This window comes from Balearica regulorum, chromosome 5 (assembly GCF_011004875.1).
Source record: "Balearica regulorum gibbericeps isolate bBalReg1 chromosome 5, bBalReg1.pri, whole genome shotgun sequence".
Taxonomy (NCBI): Eukaryota; Metazoa; Chordata; class Aves; order Gruiformes; family Gruidae; genus Balearica; species Balearica regulorum.
Window position 1 is genome coordinate 7,971,857 of NC_046188.1, and position 20,693 is coordinate 7,992,549.

Here is a 20,693-nt window from a genome sequence, read left to right on the forward strand (position 1 = left end):
GTCCACTAAAACCAGAAAGGGAACAAAAAAACCAAAAAAAAAACCCCAAAACACTAACCACATTTAAAGCTGCTACCAGTTCTTAGCATCGAGCCCAGCACAAGGTGGCTAGGGCTGTTATTTTCATCAGGCCATATATTTTGACCATACATTTTTGACCCGTATTTTTTTCATTACCAATGGACATGAAGATGAAAGCAGTACCTCTGTTTCATCAGTTAACCTGAAGGTATTCACTTGTTGCACCATCTGCACTGTTAAGGAGATGTTTGCAACCTGCCAAAGAGTTCATTTCATCAGTTCTGAAGTAAAAAAAAAAATGATGAGCAAAATAGTGCAGGAATGACTTTGCAAGAAAGTCGAGATTAAGGTATATATGTAGTCAGTGTGCCTGTACAACCCCAGGAATCCAGACAGGGATACTTCCAAAGAGGTTTCTCAAACAATCCCACTTCCCTGGGAGAGTAAGTGACCATCCACAGGGCTCAAAGACATCAAGTCTGGTTCCATGTTGCTGTGAGGCAGCACGTAGAGGAGCACACTGTGCACCCCAAGTTAAGCAACAACCAGCAAACTGAGAACTGCATGCACAGAAACAGGACCATGTCAGTAAAAGTGACCTATGGAGACCGTTTTCATGACTGAACCAGCATGACCTGTCCCAGAAACGTGGGCCTGGCACCTAGCGCTGCTTTAGGATGAGCAGAGGTTGAAAAAAAATCAGTTGGGAAATATTTTCCTCTAAAAATATTATTTATTAATGGAAATTAAGGTTTTCCCCCCGCCCCCATCTCTTCCTGCCTTATGAAGGGAGCAGGCTGGTGTCTGTCCCACTTACTTCGGCTAACCGAGAGTGTTTGTGCACCACCTCAGCCTTGTTCATCGGCGTTAGCTGCTGCAGTACGCTCCGGCTGTTCGTCAGGGCCCGCGTCAACCGAGCAAACTTTGTCCAACCTGCGGGAAAGAAGGAAATCATGTCAGAAGTATTTAGACCTCATTCATCGCTAGTGAATCTCCTTCGCATTCGCCGATATGAAGTCTCAGACTTGAATAGTTTCTCTAAATTGCTGCACAGAACAGCTTCAGGCTCCTGGCTTAAAGACCTCGCATAAGAGGAAAAATACCACTCCTTTAAGCCAACCACGAGTAAATCTGAATAAAATCAAAATGCTCCGGCTCGTTCTTTCTTCTGCCTTTTGCAGACATTGTGTTAGAGGGATCACATTGTGCTTTCAGCCTTCTGGGGAGTTACTCTGCTGCTGAAATCTAATTCTAAGCCACTGAAGTTAATGCAAAGGCTTCCCAAGTCTGCAAATCCTGCTGAAGTAAAATCCTCCTCAGTTACAGAAAGGCTCCTGCTGATTCAGGGCCGCTGTAGCAGCCCCAAAAGTCTGATCCTTAAGTCTTTACTGTTTCTCGCCCCAACTAGACTCCAGAGACAAAACCAAAACTTCTAAAAAAAAAATAAATCAGCAAAATTCAAGGCTGCATCAACAGCAATGCTTCACACTTTAAAAAAAAAAAAATTCATTACAGCTTTAAAGATAGATTAAGCACTCGATTTTAAATGGCATTAAGAAATACATTTAGCTGTTAAACTAATGATAAACAGCTGCCTTAACGGTAGCTTGAGACCCACACACTGGGCCACTCCTGGGGAATTTTCTCTGCAGTGCTCAGAAAGGAGTAATCAGAGTTTGTTACTGACAGCAGCGCCGACCCGGGAACGTGTCATCAAGTCATTCCTGCCAGAAAAACACCCAAACGTGACAGCTGGCATGGATGCGGCACTGGATGAGGTAGATCGGTGGTAGCAAAGAAAACACCAGGGGTTTAAGAAATGTAGTACCTCGGTGTTAAGCAGGAAAATTGAAAATCCAAATATCTGCAGGAAGGAACTGCCTCCCAAAAAGCACTGAAGGAGATGCTCAACATCCAGTTTAGCCAGGTATAACCTGATATTTTACTGCACAGGTGCGTATAAAATATCAAACAAGTTATGGACAGGAAACGGTTACTTTTATTTAACTTGAATGCTGAGTGGATGAAAATTGGGGGAAATGTCAAATCTGAGAAAGGAAACACAACATTTCTATGTTAGCTAGGTTTATTTTTAAACGCCTGTCGTCTGATAGGAGCCAGGGACTTGGAAAATTAGGGGAAGCCCTGGGGTAGATAAAATGAAGAGCAGAGAACAGACAAGACAATAAAACTCCAAGAAAAAAAATAATTTACAGTTTGGCTTTGCAATTTACCACATATAGATCACATTCACGCAAATATAAATCTATTATTCATCATTTATCCACCAGAACAGATCTAAATATCGTGATACACCACCAGCATAGCACAGACCATTTGTGTCTGGCTATTTATATATGACCTAAAAAATGCACATTAAAAATGCACTGGGAAGAGGTAAAAAATAGAAGTATTTTATCAACTTTTCAAATCTAAACCTTAAATGTGAACTTCAGACATGCCTCACGCCTCTGAAGCTTACAGAGATATTCAATTGGGAACACGCACTTTCTGTATTAAGAGACACTATAGCGATCTGAGAATGAACTAGTAATTTCTAGGAAAAAAAAAAATCTTTTGGCTTTCTTTTTCCTAATTGTCTATAAAACTGTGGCAGGGAGACAGCTTGAAGACAAGAGTCAGAACTGTTCTTTATCTTTCTTAGGCAGTGATTTCAAAGAGCAAGTGAGCATGGCAACAGCGTCCTGACAGCTCTGCCCCGACATTTCTCCTAACTGCTGGAGGCCATGGTGCGTCCAGCCGATTGCTTTTGGCATGCTGCAACCACGCTGCCAGAACCAAAGAAAAAGAGCAGTTTTCTTCTGGGAATTGGTCACCCACCTCCAGACCCTGTGCGGGTACCTACACGCACATGCATGCACACAATGTCCTCTTCCCTGTGGTCCATGGGGATGGGTTTGGGCCAGTTCCCAAGCTTTAATTTGTCACCCTGCCCCACAGAGCTGATAAGAGAGTGACAGAAAGGTGCTCAGCAAAGCCAAAACCACCACAGCCAAACTGCTGGACTCAGTCCCAAATGCCCTCATTTGTCTTAGCTTTCTCAGCTACTCCAACTCTGACAGGGATCTCATGAAGTTCAACAAGGAGAAGTGTAAAGTCCTGTACCTAAGGAGGTACAACCCCATGCACCAATACGTGCTGGGGACCAACCAGCTGGCAGAAAAGGACCTGGGGGTCCTGGTGGACCAGGTTGAACATGAGACAGCAATGTGTCTGTGCTGCAAAGAAGGTGAACGGTATGCTTGACTGCATTAGACAAAGTATTGCCAGTAGGTTAAGGGAGGTGATCCTTCCCCACTACCGAGCGCTGGTGAGGCCACACCTGGAGTGCTGTGTCCAGTTCTGGGCTACCTGGTACAAGAGAGACATGGACACACTGAAGAGTCCAACAAAGGGCCATGAAGATGATTAAGGGACCAGAGCATTTCTCCTCCGAGGAAGGGCTGAGAGAGTTGGGATTGTTTAGCTTGGAGAAGAGAAGGCTTGGCGGGGGGGAGAGGGGGTGGATCTTATTAATGTATATAAATACAATACATGAAGGGAGGATATAAAAAGGATGGAGCCAGGTTCTTTCCAGTGGTGCCAGTGACAGGACCAGAGGTGATGGGCACAAAATGAAAAACAGAAGGTTCCATCTGAACATCAGGAAACACCTTTTTACTGTGATGGTGACCGAGCACTGGCACAAGTTGCCCAGAGACGTTGTTGAGTCTTCATCCTTGGAGATACTCAAATGCCACATGGACATGGTCCCAGGCAACCTGCTGTAGGGGGCCCCGCTTGAGCAGAGGTGTTGGACAAGATGACCTCCAGAGGTCCCTTCCAACCTCAACCATTCTGTAACCTTTCTGAGGGTTGATAGCTGATGATTCAAGCTTTACTTTATTTTCTGAGGTTTAGAGCATTGACCTGTACAGTGGTTATATGAGGGTTTGGAGAAGAGTCAGGGGCTGACAACAATTGGAGATGGCTTCATGTACTCTAGCAATTCTTTCCCAAGGTGCTTCACAGGCTGAGATATCCCACTCACAAAAATATGGGTTTTAAAAATGGGTCTCTGATAAAAGCAAAACTGGTAAGAAATCCCTTGTCATCGGCTTAGGTAAGAAAAGCATCTGTTCTGCATTAAGCACAAATACAGAAAGTCTGGGGAAGTTGGGGAAGATGTACCACAAGGAGCTGGAGGAGTAAGACACATACCAAACAACAGCAATCCTTTTGTTGTAAAAATAAAAAGAAAGGAAGAACTATGGCTTTTTCAAATACTCCTTTTCCACTTTGGTGAGATCATCAATGTCATGTGAAAGAAAGAAGCCAAACATTTTAGCATCCAGTTACCACTCTGCTCATCTGGTCTGACCTTGTCTTTTCACAGGCCAAACCATTTCATCGTGTCCTTTCTCCACCAAGGCGAAAGCTTTGCTTTGTGCTAGAGCAGACCTTTTGCAAAAACTCTTCCAGCCTCATTTAGACACTTCACATTTTCACATTTCTTTCAGCCCTGTGAAGCCCATGATTCTCGATGTTGGAAGTGCAGAATACGCTAACACGATTTTTTTTTCTAATTCAGCACAAAGTCCAGCATTATTCTACCTGCTCCAATCTATCCATCTGCAATAGTGTGAAAAAGTACCAACTTCTTTTGTTTCCTATTTACAACCCAAGAGAATTAAAAACATAGCAACAGCAAATGCTGGGGTATGAGTGGGAAGGTGAAAATGTATACAGGCTGCCTCGTGTCTGAAATAATCTGTACAGGGTACATTTCTCTGTTTCTTGACCTTGTAGACTAGATAAGCTCAGAAATATATTTAAAACCAATGTGTATGTTTAAATAGACCAGGCAAAATTTGCATAGCTGCCTACTGCTGTCAATGTTTCTTCAAACGATTCTCTCCTTTCTCTTCCTCTATAGACACAAGACTTGAAAAGAATGATAATTTTATCCCAAGTATTAGTGACCGCCTGTCCTCACAGATATTTTCAGTCTGGAAAGAGTAAAGGGGTGACACAAATAGCAGGTGCAAGAGGGAAAAAAAGCTACTCGTGAGAAAAAGCAACACTTGTGATGCTCTCTTCAGCTCAGCTGGATTGTGTCTTTCTTCCACAGCACCACTTGAAAAATAATACCCTGAACTTCACCATTGCACTCAAATTCTTAGGAACAAAGGCAGCAGCATCAGATCACACCAGATCAGGCCAGCAGTTGCTTCTCCTTATAAGAAGTTAAACTGGGTATTTCAGAGGAAGATGTTAACTACCTCAAATAGAAAATACTGGAATAACATACACATAAAATGATTGTTTTCCCTGGTTCTCTCTAATTAATTTCCGATTCACAGACAAAACCAGAAGAATTTGTACCCCTGCTTTAAAAAAAAATCTTCATGATGTGGATTCATTCTCATGACCCAAAACAAGGGTCTGTTCTTAAACAGAAGCCTAGTAAAATATTGCCCTGTTCCTATCCATTACTCAAACTAAAATTTTTGCGTTCTGAAGAAATTGAAAATGCAGGTTTAACAATTCCATACAATTACGAAAACGGGACATGAAGGCGGCAAGCATGCTGACAGACGTGAACTAAACTAGTCTCTGCATTGGCCCAGCTGTAATGCTATCCTTCCAAGCATGCAACTTTCTTCTTCCTCCATGTGTTTTAGTCACAATTAAATACTTCACATCCACAAAATACTCTCCATGTCTCTTGCTCTAATTAGGACTGCCAATTTGACGGCCCTCTGACTGTGGGGCTAACTGAGCCAGGGGTGACTTGGTGGCATACTTCACACAACATCTGAGCCAAAGGTTTTTCTGAAGAGAAAGGAGTACTAAATTAATTAAATAAATACATAAATTGGTATTTCTTTCAAACCTTAGCTGCTACAACACGAGTTGAAGCTGTTAACATTGTGCCAGGAAGCCTGAGGGAGTGCAGGAGCATGGAAGGGAGATAGGCAACAGTCAAGTGAAGCAGACGGAGCACCCAAACATCTCCTTAGAGAGGGAAAAGCTTTCCAGATGGGTCTAAGATGCTTGCTCAGCCACTCTCTAGATTCATACACCACCACAGAAATGCTGTGGTGTCTACGGGGGAAACAGAATTTGCAGCTTAGAACTTGATCCTATCATCCCTCCACTATCAGAAAGTGCAAACTGTCCTACCTGAAACCTCTGAAACCTCGCTATAGCACGTGCCTTTCCATCAGCTACCACTCCAACAAGAGTAGCAATTATGCCCACACATCTTTCTTCCTGAGATCCTGAATCAATCGCTGTGTTTTATACCGGACAGCTGGGATGGGAACAACTCTGCGGCAGCTGCTCCGCTAACAGCTCCACTCCACCGCCGCGCTCACTGCTGTGTTCAGGGACCTTCTGTGAACTGCACTCTTGCATTGCCGTAGGGACATGTCTCCCTGCCCTTCTGGTCACCAATCTGCTTCCCTTTAATACAGCCTGCAGATTGATCCAGTACACAAACACTCTCATCGATCTCCAACACCCGCTCCTCCTCTCTGCTGCCTTCTCTAAGGACAAACGTCATCCAGGTCGAAGGTGCTGTCACAGTGTACGGCAGAGCATAAAAAGGATGAGGGTAAAAGCTGTCCAAAGAAAGCGCAGCAAAGGAGACCTCCCCAAGCAGAAGTGATGGGACAGAATCACTGTCTCCTAACGGCGATATGGAGACAAAACATTTAAATCCCTCTGATTCCTCTCTCCTGACGGTGCTCCCATGTGCCCCGAGGAGCAATTCCTGGTGCCCATCACACACGGACAGTCCTGCCAAGGGTCACACCTGGGCAGCTCCCTCCGTGGGGGAGAAGTCTCTGCGCAGGCACAGGCTAACGAGCAAAAAAGACTTGGGCTCTTTTGCTCCACTGGTGATTAAGTCACCTTCCCTGTGCAAACCTCAGCAGTCAATAGGCCTACCCATTGCCTTCAAAGAGAACAGCAAATATTTTCAAATATAAGTATCTGAAAGTGAGAAAACCCTTCAAATTCTCCACATACTTTAATTAGGAGCTGAAAATTTGCAATCTGTTTGGATTTGTGTACAGGTCCAAATACAGATTTAGCCATCTAGCTAGCAGCCGCACTGAAAAAAAAAAACCCTCTAGTTCACACGCTATATTATGTTATTTTAAAGCTAAATTCATACATCAGAGTTTATGAAGAGTTTAAAAATCTCAAGGTGAGATGTTAATGTTCTTTATAGTGCGTTTGCTCTGAAAAATCTAGACACGACCAGTTCCCCCTAATAAAACATTAGTGTAGCTCTACTGGGTTGCAATTAACCTTTTTGTCAAGGTTTGTCTGGTCTTTAAAAGGATCAGAAATAATGAAGGCTTTTAAATCAGTGTAACAGGGAACTATCCAATATCTTGGACTGCAGTGAAAACACTTGGGTTAAGAATGATAGTCTGTGTAAAATACAACCACAAAGGGTAATTACAGCAATGCTCATGTTGATTCCTGCCTGCAGAAGTGTAAGGAACACCTCCAGACCATGGAAGGGTGGTTGTTCTTTTCTCACTGTGGAGCAGAAACATCTAACATACAGAATGTTTAAATAATATATACTCTATGACTTACCCACAAAAGCAAAGAGCTAGCGCTGCTCAGAAATAGGCAGTCTGGAATTCAATTGATAACGTGGATCATCCTTTTGCATCAATAGTTAGCATCTACAAATCTCAACTATTTCTAAACATTCAGACAGTAAAATCATTGCAATGGCTGGCTGTTTGCTCTTTATTGCAGGTAAAGTATGGCAGAAAGAGCTCATTGTCTCTTCGAAAAACTTAATCATCCTGGTTTTCCTTTGGTAGGGAGAGAGAGATAAATGGGATTCCTGAATAAATAGAATAATAGACAAACAAAGCTCAATCACTCCCATGATGCAGTAAAACTATTTACGAACTGAAGAATCACAAAGTCTATTCAAATGTAATTCAAAATATTAGGATAAATTTACCAATTTGAAATTCTGTGTGTTCCACTCTCTGATAATGCACTGCACTCTTGGGATAATTTTTACATCTGACCTGTGTTCTTGCTCAGTGTTGTATTCCCAGTTACCATCCACCCACTGCAAGTACTGGGGAGCTCAAAATGGATGAAGAATCACTGGGTTATCTTGGGCATATCACTTTACTTCTCAGAGCTTCAGTTTCTTCTCCTTAAAATGAAGATAATGCTAATGGCCTACTTTGCAAGCCATTATGAGATTTACTGATGAGAAGTGCTAAGATTTATACACCACTAGACTAGATTTGGTATACAATGTATTTTTAAATTTAATTCTGACATAGCCATAAATTTACAGTGCACAACTTACATTTCTTGTTTCTGCAAATAAAGTTGAACTTTATACACACACATACAGGCCACCAAGGACTTGTTTCCCATAAGTATATAAAAATAAGTGCAAATTTTGGGAAGAAAGAAAAAAAAAAGACTAAATACCAGCCAACTGGCTTTTAGGAGTTTGTCAGATAGCAAAATGGTGCCATTCAATGGTCAAGGAAAAAGGACTACACCAGCCAAAGGCTCAGGGTCAAAAGGAAGGCAGCTGCTAGAAATGAAAAAGCAGTATGCAATAAAGCACACGGGGATGGGAAGAAAGAGGGAGCAAGTATGTGAATGAGTAATTAGGGTGTATGAGAATGGACATGGAAAGCTAAAGACATATGGGAATAATCCTTCTCTGGCTGGATTTATTAAAGTAACAACGAAGTTTTTAAAGAATTCTTAGGGTATGACCAAAAGGCTTTCTGCACCCATAGGCAGAAGGGGCAAACAGGCTGACCCGAGTAACTACAGGTTGCTCAGCTTGATCTCAGTGCCAGGTAAAAGAGAGGAAAGATGAGATGAGTTTCAATATGTGTAATAAAAAAGTAAAGAACATAATGAATGGCTGTCAATATAGAATGATGTAAAATGCCCCACAATGATAATTTCATTATTTGATAAGAGTATAAACTGGGTTCAGGAAGATGGCCAAACACCTTGACAGAACAAGCTGCAAGCCAAATGCAAGGGCCAGCCGGAGGCACAGCATATATATGATGTACTGCGGAGAGGCATGAGCCAGAACAGGTCCCTGTACCAGTGCTCCCTTGCTGGGGCTGGGCTGGGCAGCAACATGGACCATTGACGTGATGACAACCCCAGCAACTGCCCCTGGTTTGCTCCTACCCAACAGCTCCCAAATCAGCAGAGCCACAGTGCTCATCACGTAACATCACCTCATCCTGGCATTGCATCTGAATTGCCCGAGCGCCACAGGTTGGCCAGATCCTCTTGCGCAGTAATCTTCACTGAACTGACACTGTGTGACACTCTCGACAAAATATTGAGACTACGCCAATCAGTAAATTACAGGTTAAATGGACGAAGAACTTGCTACCAGGCAGATATCAAACAAGGAGTAGTGGAAAATAGTTAAAAATTATTACTGAGAGCCTTCTGGACCTCAGTGGACAGGTCCTCTTCAATCCAGTGCTTTTCTCTGTGGTTTGAAAGTCATTGTAAAATGACTGATTCAATGCCCAGATGACAGGAAGATTAGAGGAACGTTAAACAGTAGTGAGGGCAGTCATGCAGGATGATGTACTTGATAACTGGGCATGTGCCATTAAAATGTGTTTTCAATGGAAATCAGGTATCTAGGCAAAAGCAATGCAAATTGTATCATCTCCAGCACGGGAGGGGGAAATGTCCCTAGCAAATAGCTCTGAAAAGGATCTAGAGGTCTTAGTAGATGAGCAATTCAGCATGTGGTTTGCTTTGGCAAAAAGTCACCTACTCCTTGGATATACAACAGTAAGAACTAGGCTTGGAGAGGCTGAGCAATGGGCAATACCGAGGAATTAGCTGTGAACCCACCTTGCTACAATAACAACTGCAGAAACTTATTTGGGACCTGGAAGGCTGAAATCCATGCCACCAACACCACTTCATCCCTACTGCTGCCAATGAGCTGGATTAAAGTGCAGCTAAAATGTCTGTATCTGCCATCACCAGACCTCCAAATTCAGGCTAGACAGAGGTTTAAGGAGCTCAATTCATTTACTTTATCAAAAGAAGGTGAAGCGATGACTTGATATATGTGTAAGTGCCTTAATGGGACTTTTTTAGTACAGTGGAAAAAATGCATAAGAAGATAGCACTGCAAGAAGCTGAAGCCAAGTTAATTTAAATATGACACTTTTTCAAAGCCAAAAGTGTAATGAAAAAGCAAGAAAAACTGAAGGAATGTGGTGGATCCTCAGTCTCTTCAGACTTCTAAGCCAATACTGGACATTTGTCTGGGGTGGTTTAGTTACACACAATTTCATGGGTTCAGCAGATGAGTAACTTAGTGTAATGCAGTGCCCAGTGATATACAGATTAGACTCTTAAACTCTCTATCTCTACTATATTTATACTTATTATTTTATATATGGCTTATGAGTGTTCAGTTTTCTACATAGAAAGTGTATCCATCTACAAACAGTTACTGCTTTAAAGGTCAACTTCCAGTTTAATTCAGTCTCTCACAGGGTTACAACCCATTTCAATGGGATTTCATTTTCATTGTACATTAAACTTCTAGAAATTTACAGACAGTTAATGTGCATTGTGGGTTGCTGATGGAGCACACAAAGGTCTCAAAAGGCAATATCAGATTCAGAAAAGTACTTGATTTGGAAACTAAACAGCCCTGGATATGGAAATTCTCTTTTTCTCTCTTCTTCATCATGGTGAGTCTCTGACAGCAGCAAAGCAAGAAGGGGGGGGGGGGGGGGGGGGCGCGCAGAAATAAGGCCTTGGAGTGTCACCCCTAGGAGCAAGGAAACAACTACCTCATCGTGACTGTTCAGCCTTTGCAGCATATGCTAAAAGTGCCACCAGCATGTCACTGAAGACAATAACAGGGATGCTTGTCCTGCAGGAACAGGAGCAAAGTGACCTTGGAAGGTCCTCCTGGTTACTAGCAAGCTGTACCCATCCAAAATGTATGGTTTAAAATACCAAGAGACTGTATCTTAGCATCATTCCTCTGAGTTGTCTACTCTTGACACTGGAAGCCCACCTGGTGTCCTGGCAAATGACCACTTCTTTTGTCATCTCCCACAAAGCCCCTTCTCAAGGCCCAGGTGTCCCTGCATGCTGCACTCTGGACCCGGGCGAGAATGGAGAGATGGAGGTGATCTCCTTGGTGCCTCAAGGCACTGGGGGCTGAAACTCTGCAGATCAGAGCAAAAGGACACAGCACCAGAACAAGTGGGTGTCTACAGCACCAAGACCCTTGTTATTACAGCCATGGAAAAGTGCAATAAAAACATGGTAAGGATATCCAAATTGTGACCTACTAAATTACTGTTATGGATTACTGTCAAGGTGATGTATTCAACAGGATACACTGTGCTTCAGCTAAAGGTAGAAACCTCATTTTCATGCTCTAATCCCTCCACCCACTTCTATTATCACCAGGATTGATACCCCCTCAAGGAAAAAAGTTCCCACGTGCAACTAGTTATATATGCTTAATAACTTGCACTTATTAAAGATAAAAAAGGATCAGAATTATAGGCTTAGCAAGGATTAGCAAGCATAAGTGCGTATTTCTGCAACTACTATACTTTTTATAGCCCTGTCACACTCCGAGATAGAGTTGTATCATTATATAGAGTTATATAACCATAAAGAGTTATGTCACTGGGAGCATTACAGCATCATCCCAGACAGTCTTGATTATCAAAGTCTGGCTCTATCAAGTGGAAAAAAAAAAAAAAAACCAAAACCAAAAACAACTTCAGGATACTGCTGTGCCATCTCCTGATCCCATCTGTTAACAGCACACGGTCCTGAGTTGTAGGGGCCTCATTAACACAGCTTTGCATCCTAATTCAGCATCCCATCAGTATTCACCAGAACTTCCCAATCACTTCCAGCAGGTGACAAGCCTGGTATTTCACTCAAAAGAAACTTAAGAGAACCAGTGAGAATGCTAGCTGAAAAAAACTTCCAAGTTTACCTAGAGGCCACATATTTTCTTCACTAACAAAGGAAATAAAGTCATTGCACAACTTGGTGAAACTCCACTATTAGCCAAAAAAATGCTGGTCTTTTCAATACAGTTCAATATAATCTACAGCACTCCTGGCTTCAAATGTTAACATTTTAAGTGGCCCCATTTGCCTTTCGAATAGTTAGGGCCCAGAAAAATGGCTTCATTTTCTTCTGACAAATAAACATAAGATTATTACCACTGTGTGTCTTTGGAGGGATTGAAAGTCTTCAGATGTTTTTAAAAGGCCATTGGATAAAGACAGAATAAAAGCACAGCAAGCTGATAAAAGCATCCAACTGTGACCCTACAATGGTACAAACATAAAAAAGAAGATTCTTTGGGTTTTATTCTCTGCAAGAAATTACATAATGCAATCTTTCCTATGCTTGTAATGGCCTTCCACCTCTGCTGTGTAAGGCATTCAGCCCGGACACCTGGGGATCCGGCCCCCACCCCACCACAGGTAGGACCTATTGCTTGGTACTGAATCCAGACTAGACAAACGTTCATATTCCCAAAGAGGAGCAGGAGGAGGAAAGAAAGAGAGAAGACAAAACACAGCACAGCTCCTTCCCTGGAAAATAAGGCATTGTCCCAGTGACCACCAAGCGCAGCCAACATCTCCTGCCCCACCATTAATTCTCACCCCTCTTCTTCCACACTGCCACCATCCACAGCTCATCCAGCCACCGACCGAGGAGCTGGGGCACTACAAACCATAAACCAAGTCAGGGGAGGGTGTTCCCCCTGCCCTCCAGACCTGCACAGCTGCTGGTGGCTTCTTCACCCAGGACTGAACATGTCAAGCACGTGACTGGTGTTTCTTTCCGTTATCATCATCGTTATCAACTGCTTCTACTTGAGATGCTAGTTTTTTTCCCACACTTTTGCAAGGTTAGACATTTGTAAAGTCATTTTCCATGTACGAGTATACAACAATACTTTTTGGTCGCTATTACATTGCTATACATCACAGGTCTCCTGCACATCCCCCAGTGATAATAGATACCAGCATGGGTAACAAGAAAACAAGTCAGTCAAATCTTTAGCATCAAACTACCTCCACCTTCTCAGAAAACAAGGGGTTTGATCTCTACCACTATATTTTATTAGAGGAAGGTAGCTTTTAAATATCCATTTTCTCCAATCCTGCTTTCAGTCCAGTAAGTTTCAACAGCTTTCTGGACTGTAACAAATTCACAGTCTCCCAGGTGACCTGGGAAAATTTTTCATTACTTTTACTTCCTCCTGCAAGCAAAACCCCCTCCCTCTCCTCCTCCTCCTTTCTGACAGCATTAACACACAGCAAACGGTGAGCACACAGGCAAGCAGAGAGAGACACCGTCTGTCACAGTGCCCCAGACCTCTCTAATTCCCCTCGCTCGCACGGGGCTACTCCCCGTGACATCAACTATATGTTTTTGTACTGAGCCTGTAAATGAGCACGTTTTTCAGCCCATGTGGGTAAGAAAATTCCACCTCTCTCTTGGAATGTGCTTTGCAGTAAGACAACTATTTTCTTTTATTTGTAGGTCCTGTTTTCACAAACACGATAAGCTCCTCAAGACTTTGGAGCAGTTCTGCATCCTCAGCCCTGGGGCACCACTCCCTGTCCCCCGAAACCGCTGTTCCCTTGCGAGGTCTACATGAGATACTGACTGCGTCGCAGCCACCACAAGCAGGTCTGGCAAACCCAACCATTTATTTCCAGGAGCCAGGACACACAGACACCCTGCAGTATAGATGCACCCATTGTCATGATTTAAATACCAAATCTCCGTACCTTGTAGGAGCGTGATATACTGAAGCTTCACAACAAAGCAACACACCTTCGAACAGTGCAGAATATATTGGTACAGGGAGATTATTGCATAATGGCATCAATATTTTATTTCTGTTGAATTTTTTATCTCAAATTTACTGCTCCCATAAGTAATAGACAGTAACTCATCTGCACCATAGTTACTTATGTATTATGTATTGCATGGTCCTGGCAGAATTTCTGAAGAAAAATCCTTCTTCAAACAAGAAAAAAAAAATAGCCCTTTCAATGACAAATCCCAGCACTCAACAGCAGTATTTTACTGAAATGCTTTTCACAAAAATTTAAAAATTCTCCGCTAAATTGTAATGTATATGTTTACCAATCTCTTAATTCAAAAAGAAAGTGGCCTGACAGCTTCTCAGCACACTGTAATGTTATCTGCAAGGACAATGAATTATGCAGCTCTCATAGCACCACGTCTGACAAAACAACACTGTGATCCTGGTGCCGCGGGATCCTGCAGATCCACCCAGTTGAGACACAGCGGGTAACACAACAACGCTGTTTTTCCATCCTTGTAGTAAAACGGTGCGAATATTTGAATGTGATGTTTTTATATGAAGAATATAAAAACCAAGCTCTAATTTATGCAAAAGCAGAAGAAAAAGCGGGTCAATGGTTTGTAATTATAGAGCTTGTTGGACATATTGATCAATGTTAATCAGTGCTCTCATCAAAGCACCCAGAGCAAATTTTTAAGACTCCAATCATATGTCTTAACGGCACTGGAGAGATGTGGCTGTACTGCCTCTGCAGTGTTTTGTTTTGTTGGTTTTTTTAAAGTATGACTTTGACAGAAGTAAGTGCTCTTTAAACATGCAGTCAAACCTCTCCAGCTGGTGACGACAATATTTTGCAATGTTCATAGTTAATACCTGGCATTTTAACTAATGGTACCCTTCACCAGAGAACAGCAGTACGCAAGTTACGCACTCCACAGCTATTGCTCTTTCCCATAGGAACATATATTGTTCCTATAATGGATGCCAAATGTATTCTGCTCCTCCTCAGCCACAAGATGGGGAGGGGGAGAGCTCAGCCCCCCCAGCACATCCCTGCCTCCCCGGGGAAGGCAGCAGAGTACTCATCTCCCAGGCTGAGAATCCAAAGGAGGCAACACTCATCATTTCTGCACTTGGGAGCCACCTTCAATATGTTTTCCCTGCCCTGCTGCAGCCACACACTCCCCAGTGCAATCACGTACTGTGAAAAGCACGGCAGAGCTGGTGAAAGGGGGGGTTCAGGGGCTGGTTCCATGTGAGATACATCTCGGTTCCCCCCAAAAAGCATCAAATAGGAAATCCTACAAGAGGATCCTTGCAGAGACTGGCTTTTTCCTTGAGGAGCTCCTACTACATATTAGACTGCAACAAGAAGCCAGTCTTCAGACCTCTACAATTAAAGTCCTTTCAATTAACTGGCATTTATCCTAAAAATTTCAGATTATTTCCAGGCAGAAGAATTCCATGTCATTGAGCTGAAAGTGAAATAAAGGAACATTTGCAGGTGGCTAACTAAATTATAGAGGCAGTAAAGCTTATGATGGCTGAGAAGGTGTTCCTACATCAGAATCTTCTAACTTTACAGATAATACACTCTAGACAAAAAAAATCTCATATTTGGTGTTAGCCCAAAGACAGGCCTTTCATTTTATTTCAAGTCTGCCTTTATAAATCTACTTTTCAGTTATCCAAACACATATAATAAGTGTTATCTAGATCATAAAAAATCAGTTTAAATCCTGCTTGCATTCAAATGACACCAAGTTTATTCTAAAGAAGATGGCTTAGAGCACATACAGCTCTCAGTGAGAAATCAAGCCTTCTCCAAACATGAAGAGAAAAAATATAGCAAGGAATTCATCATCAGAGAGCAACGTCCAAGAGAATATGGGATGTGGATGCTGTAGCATAAATGCCCTTCTTTATGTAAGTGTGCATTATTTTAGCCAAAGCAATACGCACATGAACCTGACACAAGACGCACGTCTTACGACCAAAGCAGAGGATGCTGCCAGATCCTCTGCACCTTTCCCCACCAGTTCTCTCATATGCAAGGCTGCAGGTCTGGCCAAGGGTTGTTAGGTGATGAGAGCATGACACATCTCAACAAACACCATCACCAGCAGCTGTTAAATAACAAGTACAATGTCCAGTGCCATGCAGTCAACATGGCCAGTAATAAAGGACCCAAATGGGCTGTTTCTTTTGCATTTCATCTCCAAGAGTGAGAATGGGAGGAAATATCAACATCTCAGCACAAAGGAGCTGATTATTATTTTTTTTTTCTGAAAAAAAGATACCAGTTCCTTAGGAGAAAGGTCTCCCAAAACAACACAGTATTAAAGTGACTCAAAATTATGTCATTTTTAGCAAATGCCAGCTGTAGTGAAGAAGTAGTGAAATTACAAAGAGAAAGGAAACCTTGTGACTCCAGCAAAATGTTGTTAGGGAATTTCTACTCATGGTGATTTACATTTTATTTTTAAAGCAATAATTTAGGAGAGTGGCACTGAAACTCTGACAGGTCACAAAATATTTCCTGAATTCAAGACACAGATCACAGGCATGACATGTCCCTGTCACAGGACTGAGCTCAAGCATGTACTTTATCGTTTACCAAAGAAAAATACAGTATTTCATATTTACCTTTTGTTGAATCATCTTCAATCGGTTGTTTGAACAAAGTGATATCCTTAAAAGTACACAGGAACAAAACCACTTTTTCATGTTCATTTCTTATGGGTGCAATTTGCATGTAGAACCAAACTGGGGTTCCTAAAGCAAAGAAAAAGGTGCCATTGGACTGTGGTGTAGCACGAAGTTTCCCCAGCCTGTACACAGAATATTTCATCATTTATATGTTATTATAACACACATGTAGTTTAGGACCATATCTAGACATTTTACATCTTCCAGATCTTTTAGTTTTACCTCTGCAAAGGAAAACAACATATTCCTATTTTTACAGATTCATTGAAATGGGGAAATGTTACCAATTTAATTAGCCGATAAGCAGAGACAGGAGGCTTTATAAATCTCCATTCTGAAATGAAATATATGATTCTTCCTCTCTTGCAGGTTTTTTCCCAGCATGTCTCACAAATCTAGTGTCTGCAGGGTAGGCAGGTAAGAAAAAAAATGGATGGGTGGTATATTTGATTCTCTCTTCACATAATATGGAGCTATCAAATCCAAAACTGTTGGAGTATACTGTCAAATGCCTCAACTTTGATGCTACTCCATTATTTAAGAGGACTTGAGCTAGTCCTGACATAGATTGCAAATGTCCTATCAGGACAAATCAGGAGATTCAACTTCCTTTCTCTGTTTCAGGTCATACCCTCTACCTCCTCATTGTCCAGCCTAGTGGAGCACTCTCCCAATGCAGTTCTCTCTATTTAGCTTTTGAAATAAATATAAAATAATTTTCCAATCCTACCACTCATCAAATAAACAGTGAAGAAAATACGGAGTGGTGAGCACGGCTGTTGGTAAGCCCTCACACAGGGCTCCCGTGAGCGCTCAGGAGCTGAAACTGTCTTGTTTCCTCCTAGGCTGAAATGCACGTGGCAGCTCCCTCTGTACGTGCAGGTCTGCTCTGTAAGGGGTGAAATCCTAAAAGACTTAAAGCAATTTGCTTAGAAATACCCTGTTCACCTGCGGGGACGTGAATGTCAGAGATGCTTTCCATCCAGCAAAGCTCCATGCCCACGGCTGTGTCCCCTCCCTCCCAAACCTGCAACACCTACTCTCTGCACTATAAATGCCTTCACAGCCAGCTAATTACCGTTGGGATCTGACGTGCTTTCAGCCAGTTGACATAATGGCTTTTCTCCTGAGCTGCCTGAATGCCAGCCTGAGAGCTGACACATTGAGACAAGTCGCTTGCCCACTGTTATCCCATGGGCACCACTGCCCGCCCCACCACCCCCCCCCAAAAAAAAAAATCTCCTCTAATGCACCAGGTCTGGGAGCTGCGCCAGGAACCGCAGGATAGATGCCCAGAGGGCAACGAAACCCATTTGGACTAGGACTGCTGTAGGGAAGGTTAAAATCCACAAGGGTTCATGACAAAATTCAGCATTGCTGAACTGGGATTAAACCAGTAACTCACTAACAGTAAACTGGAGAAGTGGGAGAGCTGGAGGACTGCTTTTTGTGGTAATTCCAAAGCCATTATGCTGATTACTTGATTATCTCAATTCCCGGTTGCTAACCCAAGATAAAAGACTCTTTTCATAACTTATAAAAGAGAGCGCTGCAGCTCTCTGGAATAATACTGCACTTGCACTTATACCTGGCAACTCAGCGGCACCCTTTGAAAAGCTCTGAAAGTAAATAGGCAAAATAACCTGTACAACAGCACGGATAAAAATCAAAGACGGAGGCAAGGTGGTTACTGCTGTAGAAGCAGCAAACTGGGCAAAAGCAGGCAAAGAGGTTTCCCGAGTACTACCTATATATATATATGTATATGCACGCCTACATGGGTGCTGAATAGCTGGGTGGGTAGCCCTGAGGACTATATAAAAGAAAATGCAGTAAAGCAGAAGAAATTTGTAGCCAACTTTCAGGTCTGAACCTGAAACCTCCTAGCTGGGTTAAAATGCCAAGGAGGCGTGTGAAATCAGCAGTTGCGTGGATGCTGCTGGTGAACATCAGCTCTTAAAGATCATCTCTGTGCTGAAGGAAAGAAGGATGGGAAAGCAACCTGAAAAATCTCAAAATCTCCCTCTGCCAAAAGCATAAAGGAATGGGTGAGAACGAAACAGTTGTGACACATAATCAAAAGTACACGGCACTTCTAGACCTACAGTTTGAAAATGGGTGGGAGGGTGCTCTGAGAGCACTGTAAGCTCCATGCAGGCTGCAGGTGATAATCACAAGCCCTTCCACAGAGTAACTGTCTACGTTTTGCGGCAGTATATTCATGCCAACTGATACTATTCTTTATTTCTTTGTCTGCTCCAGTATTTAGCCTGGAGGATAAGCAGGCGGTTTCTTGAAGAACCTTCTTCCACAAGGCTCAGAATATGACAAATGGAAGCAAATGAGCTGCTGAACTGGAGCCAAAAGGTATGCCTGTTAGCTTTAGAAAGAGGTTGATGTTCTGGGCTTCAGGTGATGGAGAACCAAGCTGGCAATAGATGATATGCATCAGAACTGACTTAAGTCTGAAAAGAAAAATGAGTAGTTTTCCATAAAGTCTGACTGTAATCCTGCATAACTTATGGAAAGTATAGGCTTGGAGATCTGGGCGAAGGTGAAGATTTTATTAAGACAACTGCAGCTCAATAAATCTCTGAAGTGTCATCAAGTTCCAGCAGGCAATCCACAACCCAAAGCAAAAACTGACTGGCTAGTTACAGAAAAGTCATCAAGAGAAGGCTTTCTTCTTTTTATACTTAAATAAAATAGAGAAGAATTTAGTTCAGGACTGGCTCATGCTAGAGCAGGAGCTGCCAGCCCAGTCAACAAGAGAAGTCAGGGATGGGGAGAGAACTGGGTCTCCGGGATCCTCTTCAGAAATCACATGGACACAGGGCTTGGTGGTGCTGGGCACCACCACCTGCAAAGATACCCAGCACGAGTCTGTTCTGGGAAATTCCCCCAATATGAGGGGGTGTCCAGGTGACCTGCACAGGAAGCGGGCAGAGAAGCAGATCTAGAGAACAGACACATCCATATGCTGAGGAACTGAAAAGAGGTCATTTGGAGGGCTCTCCTGGGCACCTGCAGAAACAACTGGACTTTAGAGCTGCTCTTGCTTGTCTTTTTAATTAAAGTGTTGGCTAAAATGCTTCGAAGCAGGCAGAATTGGACATTTTCTACTGTTTAAGTGCACACACAGGAAGATTCAGTCTAAAAAGGGAAAGCAGAAGTAAAGCATAATGCATGCAAGTTTGTTTCGAGAAGACGAGGTATCCAGGATGCTCTCTTCAATGTCATGAAAGATTCATGTGAGTCTGTAGTGAAATGGGGCAGTCAGGCACAGTTAGCTCTTTCCTGAGGCACACCATTACCTCCCCTCAGCCACAGCATGCTGGGGAAACCTCCAGCCTCACCCCAGCGAGGTGCTCCATGCCAGCACCAAAGTCCACCCAGGGGGTAGCATGGCCTCAGCTGCTGGGCTCCAGGGAGTTGAGCCACAGGGAAGGCTCCCCAGCCCCACAGGACCTGCAACCTCTACTGAGCAATGAAAGCCAAACTGAAGAAAACATCTCCATTGGGATTGCTCTTGGCTTGTGTTTGACATGGCCACTGACCCAGTCAACTAGACTCATTCTGTTCAGGGTAGAGGAACCAGCTTTTCTGGAGCCTATTTCATCTGATAGTTTTTGCTTTCTATCTTGGGAAGATTGCCTATGCCAGTGGAGGAGGCTGCTCATCTCCACTGACAACAGCAGGAATTTGAACCACCAGCCCAGGAGAGATGTGCAGACTGCACAAGACCAGCGTGAGACCACACAACAGTGCAGGTTTTGCTTAGTATGTGCTATAACGTTGATAAGCAAGTACTACCCACACAGGGTAGGACAGAAAATGTGACTGGAGTCACTCATGGTTAAAACAAACTGAAGAAAATCTTCCCTGGTTCTGGCAATCTGTAAACCCAATGCCACCAAGAGGAAGGGACTTGTAGGAACTACATCTCATTAAGTTACAAAATGCCCTCGTTTTCTACCCTGGGTTATGCGCCAACTTTAGTACTCTCACCAGAGCTCGTACGTGTTGGTTTACACACCACAGAGACATCTCGACA

General features: G+C 42.9%; 1 protein-coding gene across 2 annotated transcripts in view; it reads right to left on the bottom strand.

Annotated features, from left to right (window-relative positions):
- The window catches only part of KCNH5 (potassium voltage-gated channel subfamily H member 5), a 160,954-nt gene that overhangs the window by 119,553 nt on the left and 20,708 nt on the right, over window positions 1-20,693 (bottom strand). For both annotated transcript variants that reach the window (XM_075753351.1, XM_075753352.1), the window contains exons 4-5: window positions 16,577-16,705; window positions 839-954 (exon numbers count right to left, since the gene is read on the bottom strand). In XM_075753351.1, coding sequence (XP_075609466.1) covers window positions 839-954; window positions 16,577-16,705 — 245 coding nt within the window. The remainder of the gene's footprint in view (window positions 1-838; window positions 955-16,576; window positions 16,706-20,693) is intronic.